Raw genomic sequence first — 15134 nt, 5'->3', positions numbered from 1 at the left:
TCTTGCTTGCCAGTGAGCTGTAGTAACAAAGTAGGCCGTGACTTACAAAGAGGAATTGTATTAACATTAAGTTGAAGGCAGTCGAAGAGCGCGGTACGCCGCCTCCCAAATTTTTATAAGTAACTAACCAAACGGATTACAAATGATACACGAATTTTACTGAAAGTAGTGCCTTTCTTGTGTGTTTCGCGACGGAGTTTTTGTAAGTTCGCCACAATGGTTTCAAGGAGTACCACCGCTGAAGACTCGGTGAGATTTTAATTTTTTTATGGTACTGTCGCGATTTCTGGTGAAGTAAACAAAAAGTACTGTAGTACCAAGGTCCAAAAACGATGTCAAATGTCACAGGGGGTATTTTAACGGCATTTTTTTGGTTCTTCTGCGTAATTGACGTACTCAAACCGCAAAATTAACTAATAATTAATGAAGGTGTTTTTAAATCTTGTAAATACGTTTTTTTTATGCTGACGCGGAAGTTGTAAAAACCAGAATCCTTTGTTTGTAAATTGCGAGTAAAATTAAAAGTACACCCGTTTTAATTGAATGAATCTTGAGAAAAAACGATACTAAATACGTTTGCTTGTCTGTGAAGAGTTTTTTAGATGTTAAAAATCAAACGTATTCGTCATACGTGCCAAAGGTGTAACTAAAAATGCGCGGCAAGCCTTTAGGGTGTGTAAACGAAAATCAAGCATAAATTAGTAGCTGCTTAATAGAAGTAATACGACTTTAATGCGACTTGTTTCCTACAAATTTTATTCACAGGATAAGTCCGTTGAACAGGCAGCTTTTTTTTGCGTAGAATTATAAACTGGATACTTTCCCTCAGAACGTGTTTCATGATTTGGCTAACCACCTTTTTAAACATTGGAAGATTTTGCAAGGCAAAAACCGAGGTTTTCAAAATATTCCTTGTGGAATATACAGGGTGTTTCACAAGATCATCGGTTAACCATGTCTGAGCAACCATTTAGATTATCGATTTCAAATGTTGCATAAAAAAAGTCGACACCAACCTTCTAATTTCAAATGAAACATTTTTTATTGATTTTTGTGATTTGACTTGCCATTTAGAAGAATATTGCAAGGAGGTTTGCGGTATGTAAGTAGCACAGTTTGCAAGGACCTTTTTTCAAATATGCAAATGATGACTAACTAAAAAAACATTTTTAATCCCTACATTGCATAGGCATAACCTTTTTTGCAATCACACCACATTTAAAACGAATCAATATTGTATCTAATGAAATCTCTTGAAATTACATTTAACCAATTTACCGTTTAAATAAATTTGTCAAAAATAATCGGAGAACGTGACACGTGGAAGTATATTTTCATTTCTTTTTATTTAAACAAATATTAAAATTCGTTTGACCACCAGAGAAATTGTATCATACTCATACGATTTTTATTTTTGAAATAGTTTGAAAACATTTTTTTTTAAATTGACAATCATATGTTCATAGCTAGTCTTGTTTATTGAACATTTCAAAAGTAATCATAAACAGGTTAGGGTCATGTAAATCATGTTTTTGAATTTTTTTTTAAATAAAATTTCTAAAAAAATCTAAAAACGTTGGACATTTTTATAAAAATTCCTATAATCATTTTTGCAAAATTATAACATTTTTGAAACTTTGAAGCTAAAAAAGGATCAAATTTTGCACCATCGCCAAAATGTAAACATTCAAGAAATCTTCACTTTCCGAAATATTCCCTCTGCTTTTTAGCGTTCTTATTTTTGCATCCGTCTGATCCACACTGTAGCTAAATTCCGATTTTGACGTTCCAAAATTTTGACGTGCAAAATCGCCTACGAACGTACTTGCATTCGCAAAGTTAAAGTATGTTAAAAACGTTTATTTAGGACCAGTTTTTCATTTTACCGTTAAACTTATTTAATAGTCAATTGCGACAGAAGCAAATGTAAAAATGGTTGTAACTTTCGCATTTTTGCAAAAATCACTCCAAAATTTGTACCTCTGAAGGCAATTTTTGTTGAAATGTCAACATTTTAGGACCGCTGTACCATTTTAGCGTAAAATTCCTGAAATATTTTTCGAACATTATTAAAAGTCTTCATTTTTCTACCTGTTGGTCCATTGTATTAACTTAGTCGCTATTTGTTTCTCAATTGTGCAAGCACCAAAATTAGGTTTTCCATTCCATTTCCCAAAGGAATTGCTGATAAATAAAGATTTTGGTCTAACAACTTAACCAGAAGTGAAGCGAAATACTAAATTTTGTATTTGTGCATCAAATCAATTTTCCCGACTTGATTGGCGAATAAATAAAAAATTTGCTCAAATTTGGACATCATGTAGAAGTAGCTTGATTATACATTTAAGTATTGAGCTTTCGACGCATATTCAGTAACTGATCTCATGCCACACAAAGGCGGACGGAACAACAGACGAGCTGACGCACAAGTCATAGAACATTTTAGTTTTGTTTTAAATGAGCCAAAAATCGTATTTTAAAAAAAAACCTGGAAAAATAAGCTAGATAAGAACAACACGATCTTTTTTTCGTATTTTTGTTGCTTCTTCATGCAAGTAACGGCTTTGTCCTGGTTTTTTGAACAATTGTCTTACCCCAAGATATCCATTCCCCAAACAAAGGTGCAAAAAATCCAATCTTCACGCAGTTTAGTATCTGGAACTTGTTTTTTAACATGAAAAAAATGATCTGACTTGAATTTTGTTTGTTCTTATATCGGACGCTTTACCGTGTGTTCCCCCGGATTTTTTTATTTTATAGTGGGCGGAGTGTTAGCTAATCTTACCACTTAACCCAGGACCCTTGCAGCCAAAGTTAGAGCTACTAACGCACTCATCTGAGCTACGCAGGTCGGCTTTACTTCACGATACATGTATTGATCAGAAAATTTTGAATCTCGTTTTGATGTTTTGGGATCACGGCCTGCTTGGTCTGAAAAGAATTTTAAGCATATTTTTACTTTTTACAATGCAAGATGGCCGTGACAAATAAGAAAAATAATTTTATGTTGAGGTAAAGTGCCATTTTGGCCAATAATAAGGTATACTGTTATCAAGAAAAGTTGTTTAGAATATGAAATTATGTCCACATGCAAAATTTCACATATATGTACGGTATCAATTTGATAAATCTTGCATAGCACCCACAGAAACAAATATTCTGTGTAATAAAACAAATGAATTATTATTACCTGTCATTAAGCTAAAGCAATCTGTTTGAAATCACTCATTTATTTTTATTTTCCCAATTTTCAAAAACTTATTTTGGATTAGCTATTTGCAAAAACCACCATATACCACATCACAGTCCAGCTCAACGAGAAATCATTTTATTTACGTGGAAGGGTGGATTAAAAGTTTGCTATCAACATTCATCATTAAAAATCATCCCATCTTTTTAAAATTTTAACAAATCGAATACGTTTCGACAACAAAACTGTCGTCACCGGCGAATTTTATTAATGCACTAAAAGCGTTGAGTAAAGCATTAATTTTAGGGAGCCTATTATTTTTAGAGGTAAATGCAAAGGTGGACAGCTGTAGTGAATAACTTAAAAGTGGTCTACTTCAGCATTGTTTACATAGACAAAATCGGTGAGAAATTCTCAATACTAAAGTGGTGAATTGCAGAGGCGCACCACCCACATTTTTGTTTAAAAATATCCTTGTGAAACGTATTTCCATTCTTTGGGTATGATTAATCCGAAATTAATGGCAGCAAGGACGTTAAATCCAAAACCTCATAAATTAACAATAACTTATAAGTTTTCCAAACTTATGCCTAAAATGTTTGTTCTTTTTTTTAAAACGTTGTTTCGGCCGGTACCAGGCACTAAAAGAGGATGACGTGACGTTCGCAACGTTATATCTCTACCTGTTATTAAGGCGTGGAATTCGTAAACGCATTTCTTAGAATAAGAAGAGAAAGTTGAGTGTAATGACTTGGTGACCACTCTTACCGTCTCAATTTACAGCGCGCAAATTGGCTTGTCTTTCGTAAAATTCCGGAAATCGCCCACGCTTCAACGAGCCGAGATTTAAATTAGCTATGTCAAAAAATGAACTTTCATTTTCTCGTTTCACCCGGAATGTAAGATGTTGGAATTTCCATCGGACTCCCGATAAAAGCATTCATTGTGTAACTCTAATTTCCGAAATTATGCAACTTGATGCAGGTGAAATTTTTTAAAATTAATTCAAAACTTTGATTTCATCAGGATATCAACCCCAAGGATTCTTTTACGTTTTGACCCACTTTCAGCTGATGGCTTTTGAAATGGATTTAAAGATCTTCCTTGATATTAAACAATCACTACCGATCAGATTGTTTTAAGCCACGTCACCGCTCAAGGTAACTCGGTTTTCCCGTTTATAACCAACTTACCTCTCACTCTCTTTGTTATTTATTACGACATCGTTTCCCAATTATGCGTGCTTAACATATATTTAAGTCAAGTGGCGCTCTTAAATTGATAACTCCCATGTTTAAGGGATGCGCACGAGTACGCGGACGAATCGAAAAAGAATGCGGCAGAATTTGAATACGGGGACAAAACTGACGTAGTTGCGTACCTTGACAGTGCAAAATATAATTTGGCAATCAAGGTGAACTAAAACAGAAAGAGAGGGAAGTAATTGTTAAAATTTGCGTAATGAAAAGAGATGGACGGATTAGTCATTAGCGCGATTTTGGTAAGCGTGGATCTCTTCCCGCTTCATAATTTTTGCCACATGATGAGCGTGCTTGTATTTTTAGCATGCCATCTGTATTTACATTCGCAAGTGACGTATTTGGGATTTCGTTTTGCCCCCAAATGAGTAGGTACTAATCAGTCAATTTTGTTAGTCTGATAGAGATGTGGGGTGAGTCACGAGGGCTCCCATTTCGACCAAAAGTACTAATAAATACACGATATATTTCAGATGCCTCAAATAGTTCCATCGGCAGGCTTCACACCCCCCTGCGATTATAGCAATTTCGCCGACAGCTTCGACCTATCGTTACTGCCAGAAGAAGACCTTCCGCCACCGACCACCTTCTATTCGACTCCCTCACCGCCCATGCCATGCGGGGTAAAGCCAAAAATATCGACAACGTTCTACCCAAACTCTCCCCCAACGTTAAAAGCTAACGACATCGATCTCGGGCCCGACTTCCAAGAGCTTCTAGGTTCAGAACCTACAAAGACGAACTACCCGACATCGCCAATAAGTGGAATTTATCTCGAAGTACCGTCGATTAAAAGCACAGATTCGTTATCGCCCTATTCGTCCCACAGCCTGCTGTCGCCAAACGAGCAGTACTCCACATTTCCATCCCCAACGTCCGACTACCATAGCCTGTACCCAAACTCGCCATCGGACACGTCGAGCTACCCGCACTCCCCCAGCTCGTTCTACGCACCCGACAATTACCAACAACAGTACGTAAAAAAGGAATTCTTCCCTCCGTACGTCAAAGAAGAAAATTTCCTGTCGCCATGTTCGAACTACACGAGTAATCGAGACGTGGTGGATTTACTGGGGACGGCCATAATCAAACAGGAGAGTACCATCGATTTCGACAGCATACTGCAAAGCTTTAGATTGAATGGTGATAAGAGTGCCGAAACTCAGATCGTTCCCGAAAAGTCGAAGGGCGAGGACCACAAATTGCTAAGGGAAGTACTGAGGGATACCAGTTTCCAGAAGAAGTACAACATTAAAACTTTCGACTTTAACTTGATGGACAATCCCATCAAGATGGAAGAGCCTGATGACATTATCGATCCGGAGCTGTCGAGGGAAACAATCGATCCAGTTCTAAATTTGGCGATCGAGCAGATGCGGAAGGATGTCAGCAACACATGCGCCGCTTTGGCTATATCTCCAGGTATGTGATTTCTGAAATTTTCCGGGTAAAAACCAATGACGTCTCCTTATGCATATTATGATGCCACTTAACGCAAGTGCTGGCTGATGATGTAATAAAATCATCTTGCCATACGTCATCTCGTTATACAAAACATGGTTTGTGATTCCAATTCTATACTTAGGAAGTGATTCATTCAGCTACCAGGCCGAAAAGCAATTCCCACGGGGTTCGATTGAACACAATGGAACAATACAAAATTATCATTGCGACACAACTCCACCACACCCATGCCATGGGTACAAAGTAACCTTCGCGAACATACGCTGAATGTATTTCATGACAACCTACAAAGGCGGAATTCATAATTGAAAAATATTTATTCCGCTCACCCACTCAAATACCATACGTCATATATTACGATTTCTACTAGGGCTATTTCGGTTTTTTTTTGCCATTGTAAAGTTGGGTGTGGTTAATATAAATAGACAAGGACAACCGGCCACGTGTCGCTAATTGCAGACGCATGCCAATTAATATTCCCTATAAAGGAGTTTTCAGTTTATTAGCTTTTCCCAGAAAAACCGACACTGTCAACAAACCTCCTTCCAGTAGATTTGGAAGTGAAATTACTTGTCGCCTTATCCATCAATCGCAAACGAAGTTTAATTAATGCAAGTGAAACAGTGTTAAATAAATATCCAGGTCAAGTAGAAATTTCTAGTTCACTGTTTAATTGCAAGACAAATTGTGTATAAGGCGAATCATTTACTAGCTCTCTACCTTCTAATTAATTACTTAATTAGTTTTGATGCGCCTCGCATGTTGAGGTGCAAATAATAATCGATGATCTACTCTAAAAATCACGATTGTTTAGTGCGCGTAGGTTACAAAATTGGAAAATTGCATTTCACGATACAATAAATTAAGCACAGCGAATCCTAATTGCTACATGGATCATTTTTTAACTTTTTACTCCTAAACCTTTGAACATTTTGACAAAACAAAAGTTTGACGGAAAAACTTAAACTAAATTAAAAACGATTAAAAATGAAAATTTTAAACTTTCCATTTATAACTCAAAAATTAAACCAACAAACAAGTTATAACTCAAAATTATCATCGCGCAAAACATCAATTAAAACTTAAAATTCCTACAATTTGAAGGTTTAGACCCAAACACTTTGATTATTATTCAATTGAAGTTTTAGCACTAAAGCCAAAAGTGTAACTCAAAAATTTTTACATAAATATTACAGAACAATGTAGACATATCTGATATCTGGACGCAAATTTTGCTGCAAAATAATTTAAATTTTTAAAATGTCAACTCAAACAATTTAAGTCACAGTCAGAAAATGTCGAACTCAAAATTTTAATCTGGCAGCCAACCCGCAAAACGTTGATTAAATCTCAACATTTTTACATTTCATATAACTTAAAAATGTTGTCCAAAAATTACTTTAATTGCACAGATAACAAAAGTGGAAATATCATCGAAAACCGCATTTTGATATCTGTTTCCATTCACAAATTTAAATTGGCGTATTCATCCAAGTTGGCTTTGAAACAAACGAACAACATAACAAGCAATCATTCAAATAATAATTAAAATTAACACTCAATATAAGTTTTTAAATTATGAGCAACAAATAAATTACTCTAACTTTAAATCAGAGAAATATAAATAATATAAAAAGCAATAATTATCATAATCATTATTCCGTTCCATTTGAAATTTTCAAGAAAAACTGAAAAGTTTATGTTAATGTCAAACCGCGCCCTCTATACCACTCATCACATTTACTAAAAAGACTCCATGTAGAATCTGAAGAAAGCTCTTGGCAATAAGACCAATTATGTGAAAATCGGTTAATCTAAACCAAAGTTACTAGAAATTTTAGAATTCCAAGATGTAAAGTTTCAACTTATAAATCGAAGTATTACCGCAACCTAACAATGTAAAATTTTTCGCCGAAGTTACTGATAATTTTATGAAAATCTTGATGAAAAAATCATGCCTCGAAATTTTACCACAAACATTAGCTTAGTACTCGACATTTTAAAACCTCCGACTAATAATTAGAATTCTAACCTACTCGACGTCACGACGAAAATTTTAAATGTTACCGCAAACTTGATTTAAACATTTTAGCATTTGGACTTTTAAGTGGAAAGTTTAGTTTAATTACGACTCAAAATTTTGATCCTGACGTGAGGAATCGAAATATTTTCCCAAGCGGGGATTTATAGCTCCTAATTTTAAACCTAAAACTTTGTTATAAGGTTCAACTAGGATATTTGACCTCTATTCAAAATAATTTTTAAACTTCCACTACAAAATTTGCATAACTCAAAATATTAACGCGAAACTTTTTTATAACTAGGAAATTTGGCTTGCAATTTCAAATTATAAAATTTCTCATCATAACTCTAAAGCTTTAGGGTTGAAATCGACCCTTTCAGGGTTTCCTTGCTTTGTTCGACGTTTGCTATGATTTTTGTTTTGTTTCAGACCCATCACAATGGAACCCAGCCAATGTGCTGTCCTGGTTACAGTGGACAACAAACCAATTTGGCCTGCCAACACTTATACCAAATCAATGGGAACTGTCGGGGCCCAACTTAATCGCTCTCTCAGAGGAGGACTTTACCAGAAGAGCGCCCCAGGTACTTTTGAAGGAATTTTTTTGTTAATTACAAATCCGGAAGCCTTATCTGCGCCCCGAACGGCGATTTAATTGATACTGAAATCAACTTTTTAATGCGTTTTTATGGCAGATCTATAAAACCAGTTTGTAATATTTTTTTCAAATAACAACCTTAAAAACGTTTTCAGACTGTACAAGGTCGCATTTTCTCCACTTGTCATTAACTTCTAATAAATTCAATTAAATCGTCGTTTACTCATACGATTACGGTAAATCTTTAGCACATGGAACGTCAACGTTTAAAAACCGTTAACTTCACCTCAGATCTCGGCTGCACTTACCAATCTTTAAATCATGACCCGAATTTTTTTCTTCTCTTCGTCAATCAAATCATACCTCGCCGGCAATAATTACAATTCCTGCGCGGCGATTAAAGAGAATAGGTCTTGAAATAATTGGCGAAAAACTGCTTTTGTATACCTAAAACGAAACCGCACATTCCTTCTCGTTTTTTCATGCAAGTGGGTCAAGCTAGAAAGACTTTCTCCAGTTGTTGGATGAATAACCATTCAATTTTAACACATTGTGAAATAAGAAATCGTAAGATTGTGCAAAGGACGTTCCGCGACATTGCCTACGGCCAGTCCAAAACGCCTTCCTGTACGACTGAATTTCAATTAGCCCCCTTGCAAAAACGAAGTAGGCTAAACGCGCGTTTAATTCGATCGATTAATGCTACTGTTTAAATATTTTGCATCGGAAATAAGCCTACTTAGCGTAGTTTCTTAATCTGTGAACGAGGTTATTTATTAAACAATTCCGAAATGGCTTAATTATTTTAATCTTATGTAAATGAGACCATCCTCGTGTTTAGTTCAATTATAAATTGAATAATGAGTCGATCGACCGATTCCAAAATCATAGTATTGACCTTTTCAAGTGTGCGACTTGGAAACAAAACCAGTCATCAACTCGTGGCATTTAGAAAAATGTCCCATTCCGTTACTAGACAGCAGACCGAGTAATTTCTTAGAAAAAAGGAGACAATTCCAAGTAGATCATGTAGTCCGCATTCAATCAAAGCAAGCTCATTTGTTACAGAGTGGAAGCATACTATACGCGCAATTAGAAATTTGGAAAGCCGCCTTCTCCGAGGAAGAATTTGGTGGAAAATGGATGCCGGAAAGTGCCTCCAGTAACGCGTCGAGCGGAGAAATCTCCGACGGTAAGCCAGAACAAAACATTGGATACATTAACATTTTAAGTTTGTCCATTGATCACGGTGTTTATTAGTGTTTTAGGAATTAATCAGTATAACTTTAACCTTTCCTTAACACCGTTTTTCGCATTTATTAAGATAAACGGGACAAAAAAGATGACCATTTATAAAAGGAATGTCAACCACCAAAGTCTATTTCAGAATTTATGGCGCCCCAACCCCAAAAACAAGCTTTCTGAAACGCCTACACGCTCAATGCAAATTTAGCCAATCTAATCAGTTCTTGTTTTATTGTCTCTAGCGATTTAAATACAAAGACGCAAATGTAATGTAATAAACTTGCTGGCCTTCAAAAGTAGGTTTATGTGCAATGTGAACGTGAAGTTGTTCTTAAGAACCAGTCAAACGATAAAATAACTCACCTCGCGCGATACTTAATATTTCTTTTTCCATTACCTAATTGCGAACGGTTTCAGATGAGGAAGAAGAAATGCCGACAGACGTCGAACCAAGTAAGCCCACAACGTCTCGAGGGACCGGCAGCTCCCACATCCACTTGTGGCAGTTCCTCAAGGAACTACTGGCGTCTCCCCAAACACATGGCTCGTGTATTCGGTGGATAGATCGCAACAAAGGAATATTCAAAATAGAGGACTCTGTGAAAGTCGCACGACTTTGGGGGAAGCGAAAAAATCGGCCGGCGATGAATTACGACAAACTCAGTAGGTCTATAAGGCAGTATTATAAAAAAGGCATAATGAAAAAAACGGAACGGTCTCAAAGGCTCGTCTACCAGTTTTGCCATCCGTATAATTTATAGATATTTATTTGTACATAGGTATATAGAAAATAGACTAGCTACTAATACAAATGTACAAAAAATTGGGGGGTTACAAAGGGGGAGGTGATGGTTATTCATTTTGAAGTTATCAAAATGATAAAAGTAGCTTAAAAAGCAACGTGGGGTATTACCACATTCGCTTCTAATTTTTAAAACGGCCAGTTAGGCCCGTAGAATAAGTGCGCCTAAGGAATATTGTGGAAGGTAATTTCCACAAAAGAATTTATGAATCAATTCAATTTCCTTTCTAAATATTTACCGACTAGTAGACTATCGAGGGACGAAAGGGTCAAATTTAGCGTCAATCTCGAAAGATTTTAACGCTTTGGCCCTGTCTTTTGAAATTCGAACAATCGGTGATTTCGGTCCCATATATCTATGATATATTGATATTGTAAGTTCTATGAACGCTTTCCATAAAATGATATTATCAGTGTAACGGTTAATTTTAGTCGAGAGTTTATTTATTAACCAATGTACACCCTGTACACATTAACAGTGTGATCTAGAAGTAAGTGTGATAACCAATGCTAACCCATTGTATGTAAATTATCTGTAGATTATTTGTTCGATAAATTTACTTTTATGAATTAAATGCAAAAAATATTACTTAATAACTCTTTACCTTGAAATATATGTTAATGTTACTTTAAGAAGGATTTTTGTGAAACATGTTTCCCTTCCTAGAACGGTTAAACAAACAATTACACCAATCGGTCCACGTCACCGTCGGTACAAAATTTATATACAAAAGCCGCTTAACCACTAAACAAAACCCAAATGCAGAGCCAATGCTAGAAAAAAGTAAGAACAAATTTATCACAGATAACTATCACAACTATAAGGACTAACAGAACCATCCAAAACACAAGGTTAAATTTAATTTTCACTTATGAGGGGCCCACAGAGTAGGCATTTGATGATCATCTGTGACGAGAACATAGGTAAATTGTGTGCGGACAATTACTAGATACGCTTAATTTTTGTTGTTGAAATTTTCTAATAGCAATTTCTAGTAAACAATTACTGATGGCATTATTAGAAATTTGTCAAAGGTATCTTATTAACAAACAAAAATTAAAACTGGCAAACATATTACACCTTAGAACAGAACCGTTGACGACATCTTTTGCATATGAACAATTACACACATTTCACCACAAATTTTAAATTCGCCAAAGAAAGAGAAAAGAACAACAAACTTCACTTTTTAGACCTCTCGTTGAAAAATACCAAAAATAACATCACTTACAATATGCGGATCCGTTCACCCTACGGAATGGTAGGGAGGCGCAGAAGGCGTATGGCGGACCCTTGACTAGTTGTTCGATCTTAGTAAGGAAATTCTTCCAGAACAGCGAAGCGGGTCTTCATGTTGGCGCATATTGGCAAGGCTTTTGAAAGGATCCAGGGCACCAACCGGTATATTTCCGGTACCCTCAGACCTCCGTCGCTGACATTAGCGTTTTAAAAAAAGGTGGAGCACCGTTTTTGTAGTACTGCGAATGACCACATCCATGCAGGAGGGCGACTGCGGTGATCTACGGGCCCTGGAAGCCGTAGACCATCCTGGAGCACGAAGTACGAGCTCAGGAGCCCGAACTAGTGGTGGGGCTTTAACGCCGCTCCCTCTAAGTTGGCCAGACAGGTCTTTAAGCTGAACAGGTTTGGTTTGTATATCCCCGCTGCCAAACTGAAGGACGAGGTATCCAGAGGGAATAAGTTTGGTCGGAGATGTTGAAGATAGGGCGAGTTCGGGTGACAGCCGTTTCTCTGACGCGGAATGCCGAGATTGACACACACTTATTTGCGTTGATGAACATCCCTCTGGCGCTTACGAATGTCGGCGTCCAGCGTGGATGAAATATCCGCATCCCCATCCACTAAGAGAATTAAGTCATCCGCAAACGCCGGTGGTTTGTTGTGGTTACTCGGATAGTACAGAAGATGTAATCCATGAATTGCTCGCCCACCGAATGTCAGTCAAAATCCACGTGCGATAGAAGAGTGGAAAAATTTGAATTATTCTTATATCTAAGCAGGTGCGATCTAACTACGACTTATGTCTAGAAAAGCCACTAAAAAAATTAAGGGATGCAGCTATAAAAATAGCTGACTGTTGCAAAAATTTATGTTGGCAAGTTGCAGCTGAACGTTGAAAAAAAAAAGGCGATGGCAGCTGTTCCCCGAACGAAAAAAATTAGGATGGCAGCTAAAGTAGCTGAAGGTGGAAACAAAAGAGTTTTACGATGAAACAATGCGCAGCTGAAAAAAAATTGGAATTATTCTTATATCTAAGCAGGCGAGATCTAACTACGACTTATGTCTAGAAAAGCCACTAAAAAAATTAAGGGATGCAGCTATAAAAATAGCTGACTGTTGCAAAAATTTATGTTGGCAAGTTGCAGCTGAACGTTGAAAAAAAAAAGGCGATGGCAGCTGTTCCCCGAACGAAAAAAATTAGGATGGCAGCTAAAGTAGCTGAAGGTGGAAACAAAAGAGTTTTACGATGAAACAATGCGCAGCTGAAAAAAAATTGGAATTATTCTTATATCTAAGCAGGCGAGATCTAACTACGACTTATGTCTAGAAAAGCCACTAAAAAATTAAGGGATGCAGCTATAAAAATAGCTGACTGTTGCAAAAATTTATGTTGGCAAGTTGCAGCTGGACGTTGAAAAAAAAAAGGCGATGGCAGCTGCCCCCGAACGAAAAAAAATTAGGAAGGCAGCTAAAGTAGCTGAAGGTGGAATCAAAAGAGTTTTACGATGAAACAATGCGCAGCTGAAAAAAAATTGGAATTATTCTTATATCTAAGCAGGCGAGATCTAACTACGACTTATGTCTAGAAAAGCCACTAAAAAAATTAAGGGATGCAGCTAAAAAATTAAGGGATGCAGCTATAAAAATAGCTGATTGTTGCAAAAATTTATGTTGGCAAGTTGCAACTGAACGTTGAAAAAAAAAAAAGGCGATGGCAGCTGTTCCCCGAACGAAAAAAATTAGGATGGCAGCTAAAGTAGCTGAAGGTGGAAACAAAAGAGTTTTACGATGAAACAATGCGCAGCTGAAAAAATTGGAATTATTCTTATATCTAAGCAGGCGAGATCTAACTACGACTTATGTCTAGAAAAGCCACTAAAAAAATTAAGGGATGCAGCTATAAAAATAGCTGACTGTTGCAAAAATTTATGTTGGCAAGTTGCAGCTGAACGTTGAAAAAAAAAGGCGATGGCAGCTGTTCCCCGAACGAAAAAAATTAGGATGGCAGCTAAAGTAGCTGAAGGTGGAAACAAAAGAGTTTTACGATGAAACAATGCGCAGCTGAAAAAAAATTGGAATTATTCTTATATCTAAGCAGGCGAGATCTAACTACGACTTATGTCTAAGTACGGTGGATTGCATGAAGGTGCTATCCTAAGTGGCCTCCTTTACCTCCCCTCACAGCCACCCTCAGCCTCTCGAATTATGCAGTATAAATTAACTCTCGGATAACACCTTTCAAAATCCACCTTCATTGATATCAAGCAAGCAAGTTGAAATCAAACAGGCAAGATCTAACTACGACTTATGTCTAGAAAAGCCACTAAAAAAATTAAGGGATGCAGCTATAAAAATAGCTGACTGTTGCAAAAATTTATGTTGGCAAGTTGCAGCTGAACGTTGAAAAAAAAAAGGCGATGGCAGCTGTTCCCCGAACGAAAAAAATTAGGATGGCAGCTAAAGTAGCTGAAGGTGGAAACAAAAGAGTTTACGATGAAACAATGCGCAGCTGAAAAAAAATTGGAATTATTCTTATATCTAAGCAGGCGAAATCTAACTACGACTTATGTCTAGAAAAGCCACTAAAAAAATTAAGGGATGCAGCTATAAAAATAGCTGACTGTTGCAAATATTTATGTTGGCAAGTTGCAGCTGAACGTTGAAAAAAAAAGGCGATGGCAGCTGTTCCCCGAACGAAAAAAATTAGGAAGGCAGCTAAAGTAGCTGAAGGTGGAAACAAAAGAGATTTACGATGAAACAATGCGCAGCTGAAAAAAAATTGGAATTATTCTTATATCTAAGCAGGCGAAATCTAACTACGACTTATGTCTAGAAAAGCCACTAAAAAAATTAAGGGATGCAGCTATAAAAATAGCTGACTGTTGCAAATATTTATGTTGGCAAGTTGCAGCTGAACGTTGAAAAAAAGGCGATGGCAGCTGTTCCCCGAACGAAAAAAATTAGGAAGGCAGCTAAAGTAGCTGAAGGTGGAAACAAAAGAGTTTTACGATGAAACAATGCGCAGCTGAAAAAAATTTGGAATTATTCTTATATCTAAGCAGGCGAGATCTAACTACGACTTATGTCTAGAAAAGCCACTAAAAAAATTAAGGGATGCAGCTATAAAAATAGCTGACTGTTGGAAAAATTTATGTTGGCAAGTTGCAGCTGGACGTTGAAAAAAAAAGGCGATGGCAGCTGTTCCCCGAACGAAAAAAATTAGGAAGGCAGCTAAAGAGTAGTTGAAGGTGGAAACAAAAGAGTTTTACGATGAAACAATGCGCAGCTGAAAAAAAAATGGAATTATTCT

General features: G+C 36.7%; 2 protein-coding genes across 3 annotated transcripts in view; one reads left to right on the top strand and one right to left on the bottom strand.

Annotated features, from left to right (window-relative positions):
- Window positions 1-10256, bottom strand: part of LOC116168522 — a 58761-nt gene extending 48505 nt beyond the window's left edge. The window contains exon 1 of the mRNA XM_031484419.1: window positions 10143-10256. The gene's annotated coding sequence lies outside the window, so the exon portion shown is untranslated. The remainder of the gene's footprint in view (window positions 1-10142) is intronic.
- LOC116168521 (DNA-binding protein D-ETS-4) lies at window positions 9-11175 on the top strand. 2 transcript variants are annotated; one of them, XM_031484416.1, is made up of 5 exons: window positions 9-249; window positions 4923-5871; window positions 8366-8520; window positions 9603-9726; window positions 10197-11175. In XM_031484416.1, exons 1-5 carry the CDS (start codon window positions 217-219, stop codon window positions 10538-10540), a joined length of 1605 nt encoding a protein of 534 aa, XP_031340276.1. In that variant the 5' UTR covers window positions 9-216; the 3' UTR covers window positions 10541-11175. The 2 variants fall into 2 exon arrangements, with proteins under 2 accessions (XP_031340276.1, XP_031340277.1); XM_031484417.1 differs by lacking the exon at window positions 9-249 and adding an exon at window positions 3235-4862.
- Window positions 11176-15134: the final 3959 nt, after the last annotated feature.

This window comes from Photinus pyralis, unplaced genomic scaffold (genome assembly GCF_008802855.1).
Source record: "Photinus pyralis isolate 1611_PpyrPB1 unplaced genomic scaffold, Ppyr1.3 Ppyr1.4_LG4, whole genome shotgun sequence".
NCBI classification, from domain to species: Eukaryota; Metazoa; Arthropoda; class Insecta; order Coleoptera; family Lampyridae; genus Photinus; species Photinus pyralis.
Note: the sequence above shows the minus strand (reverse complement) of the source record. Positions and strands in the feature narration are given on the sequence as shown.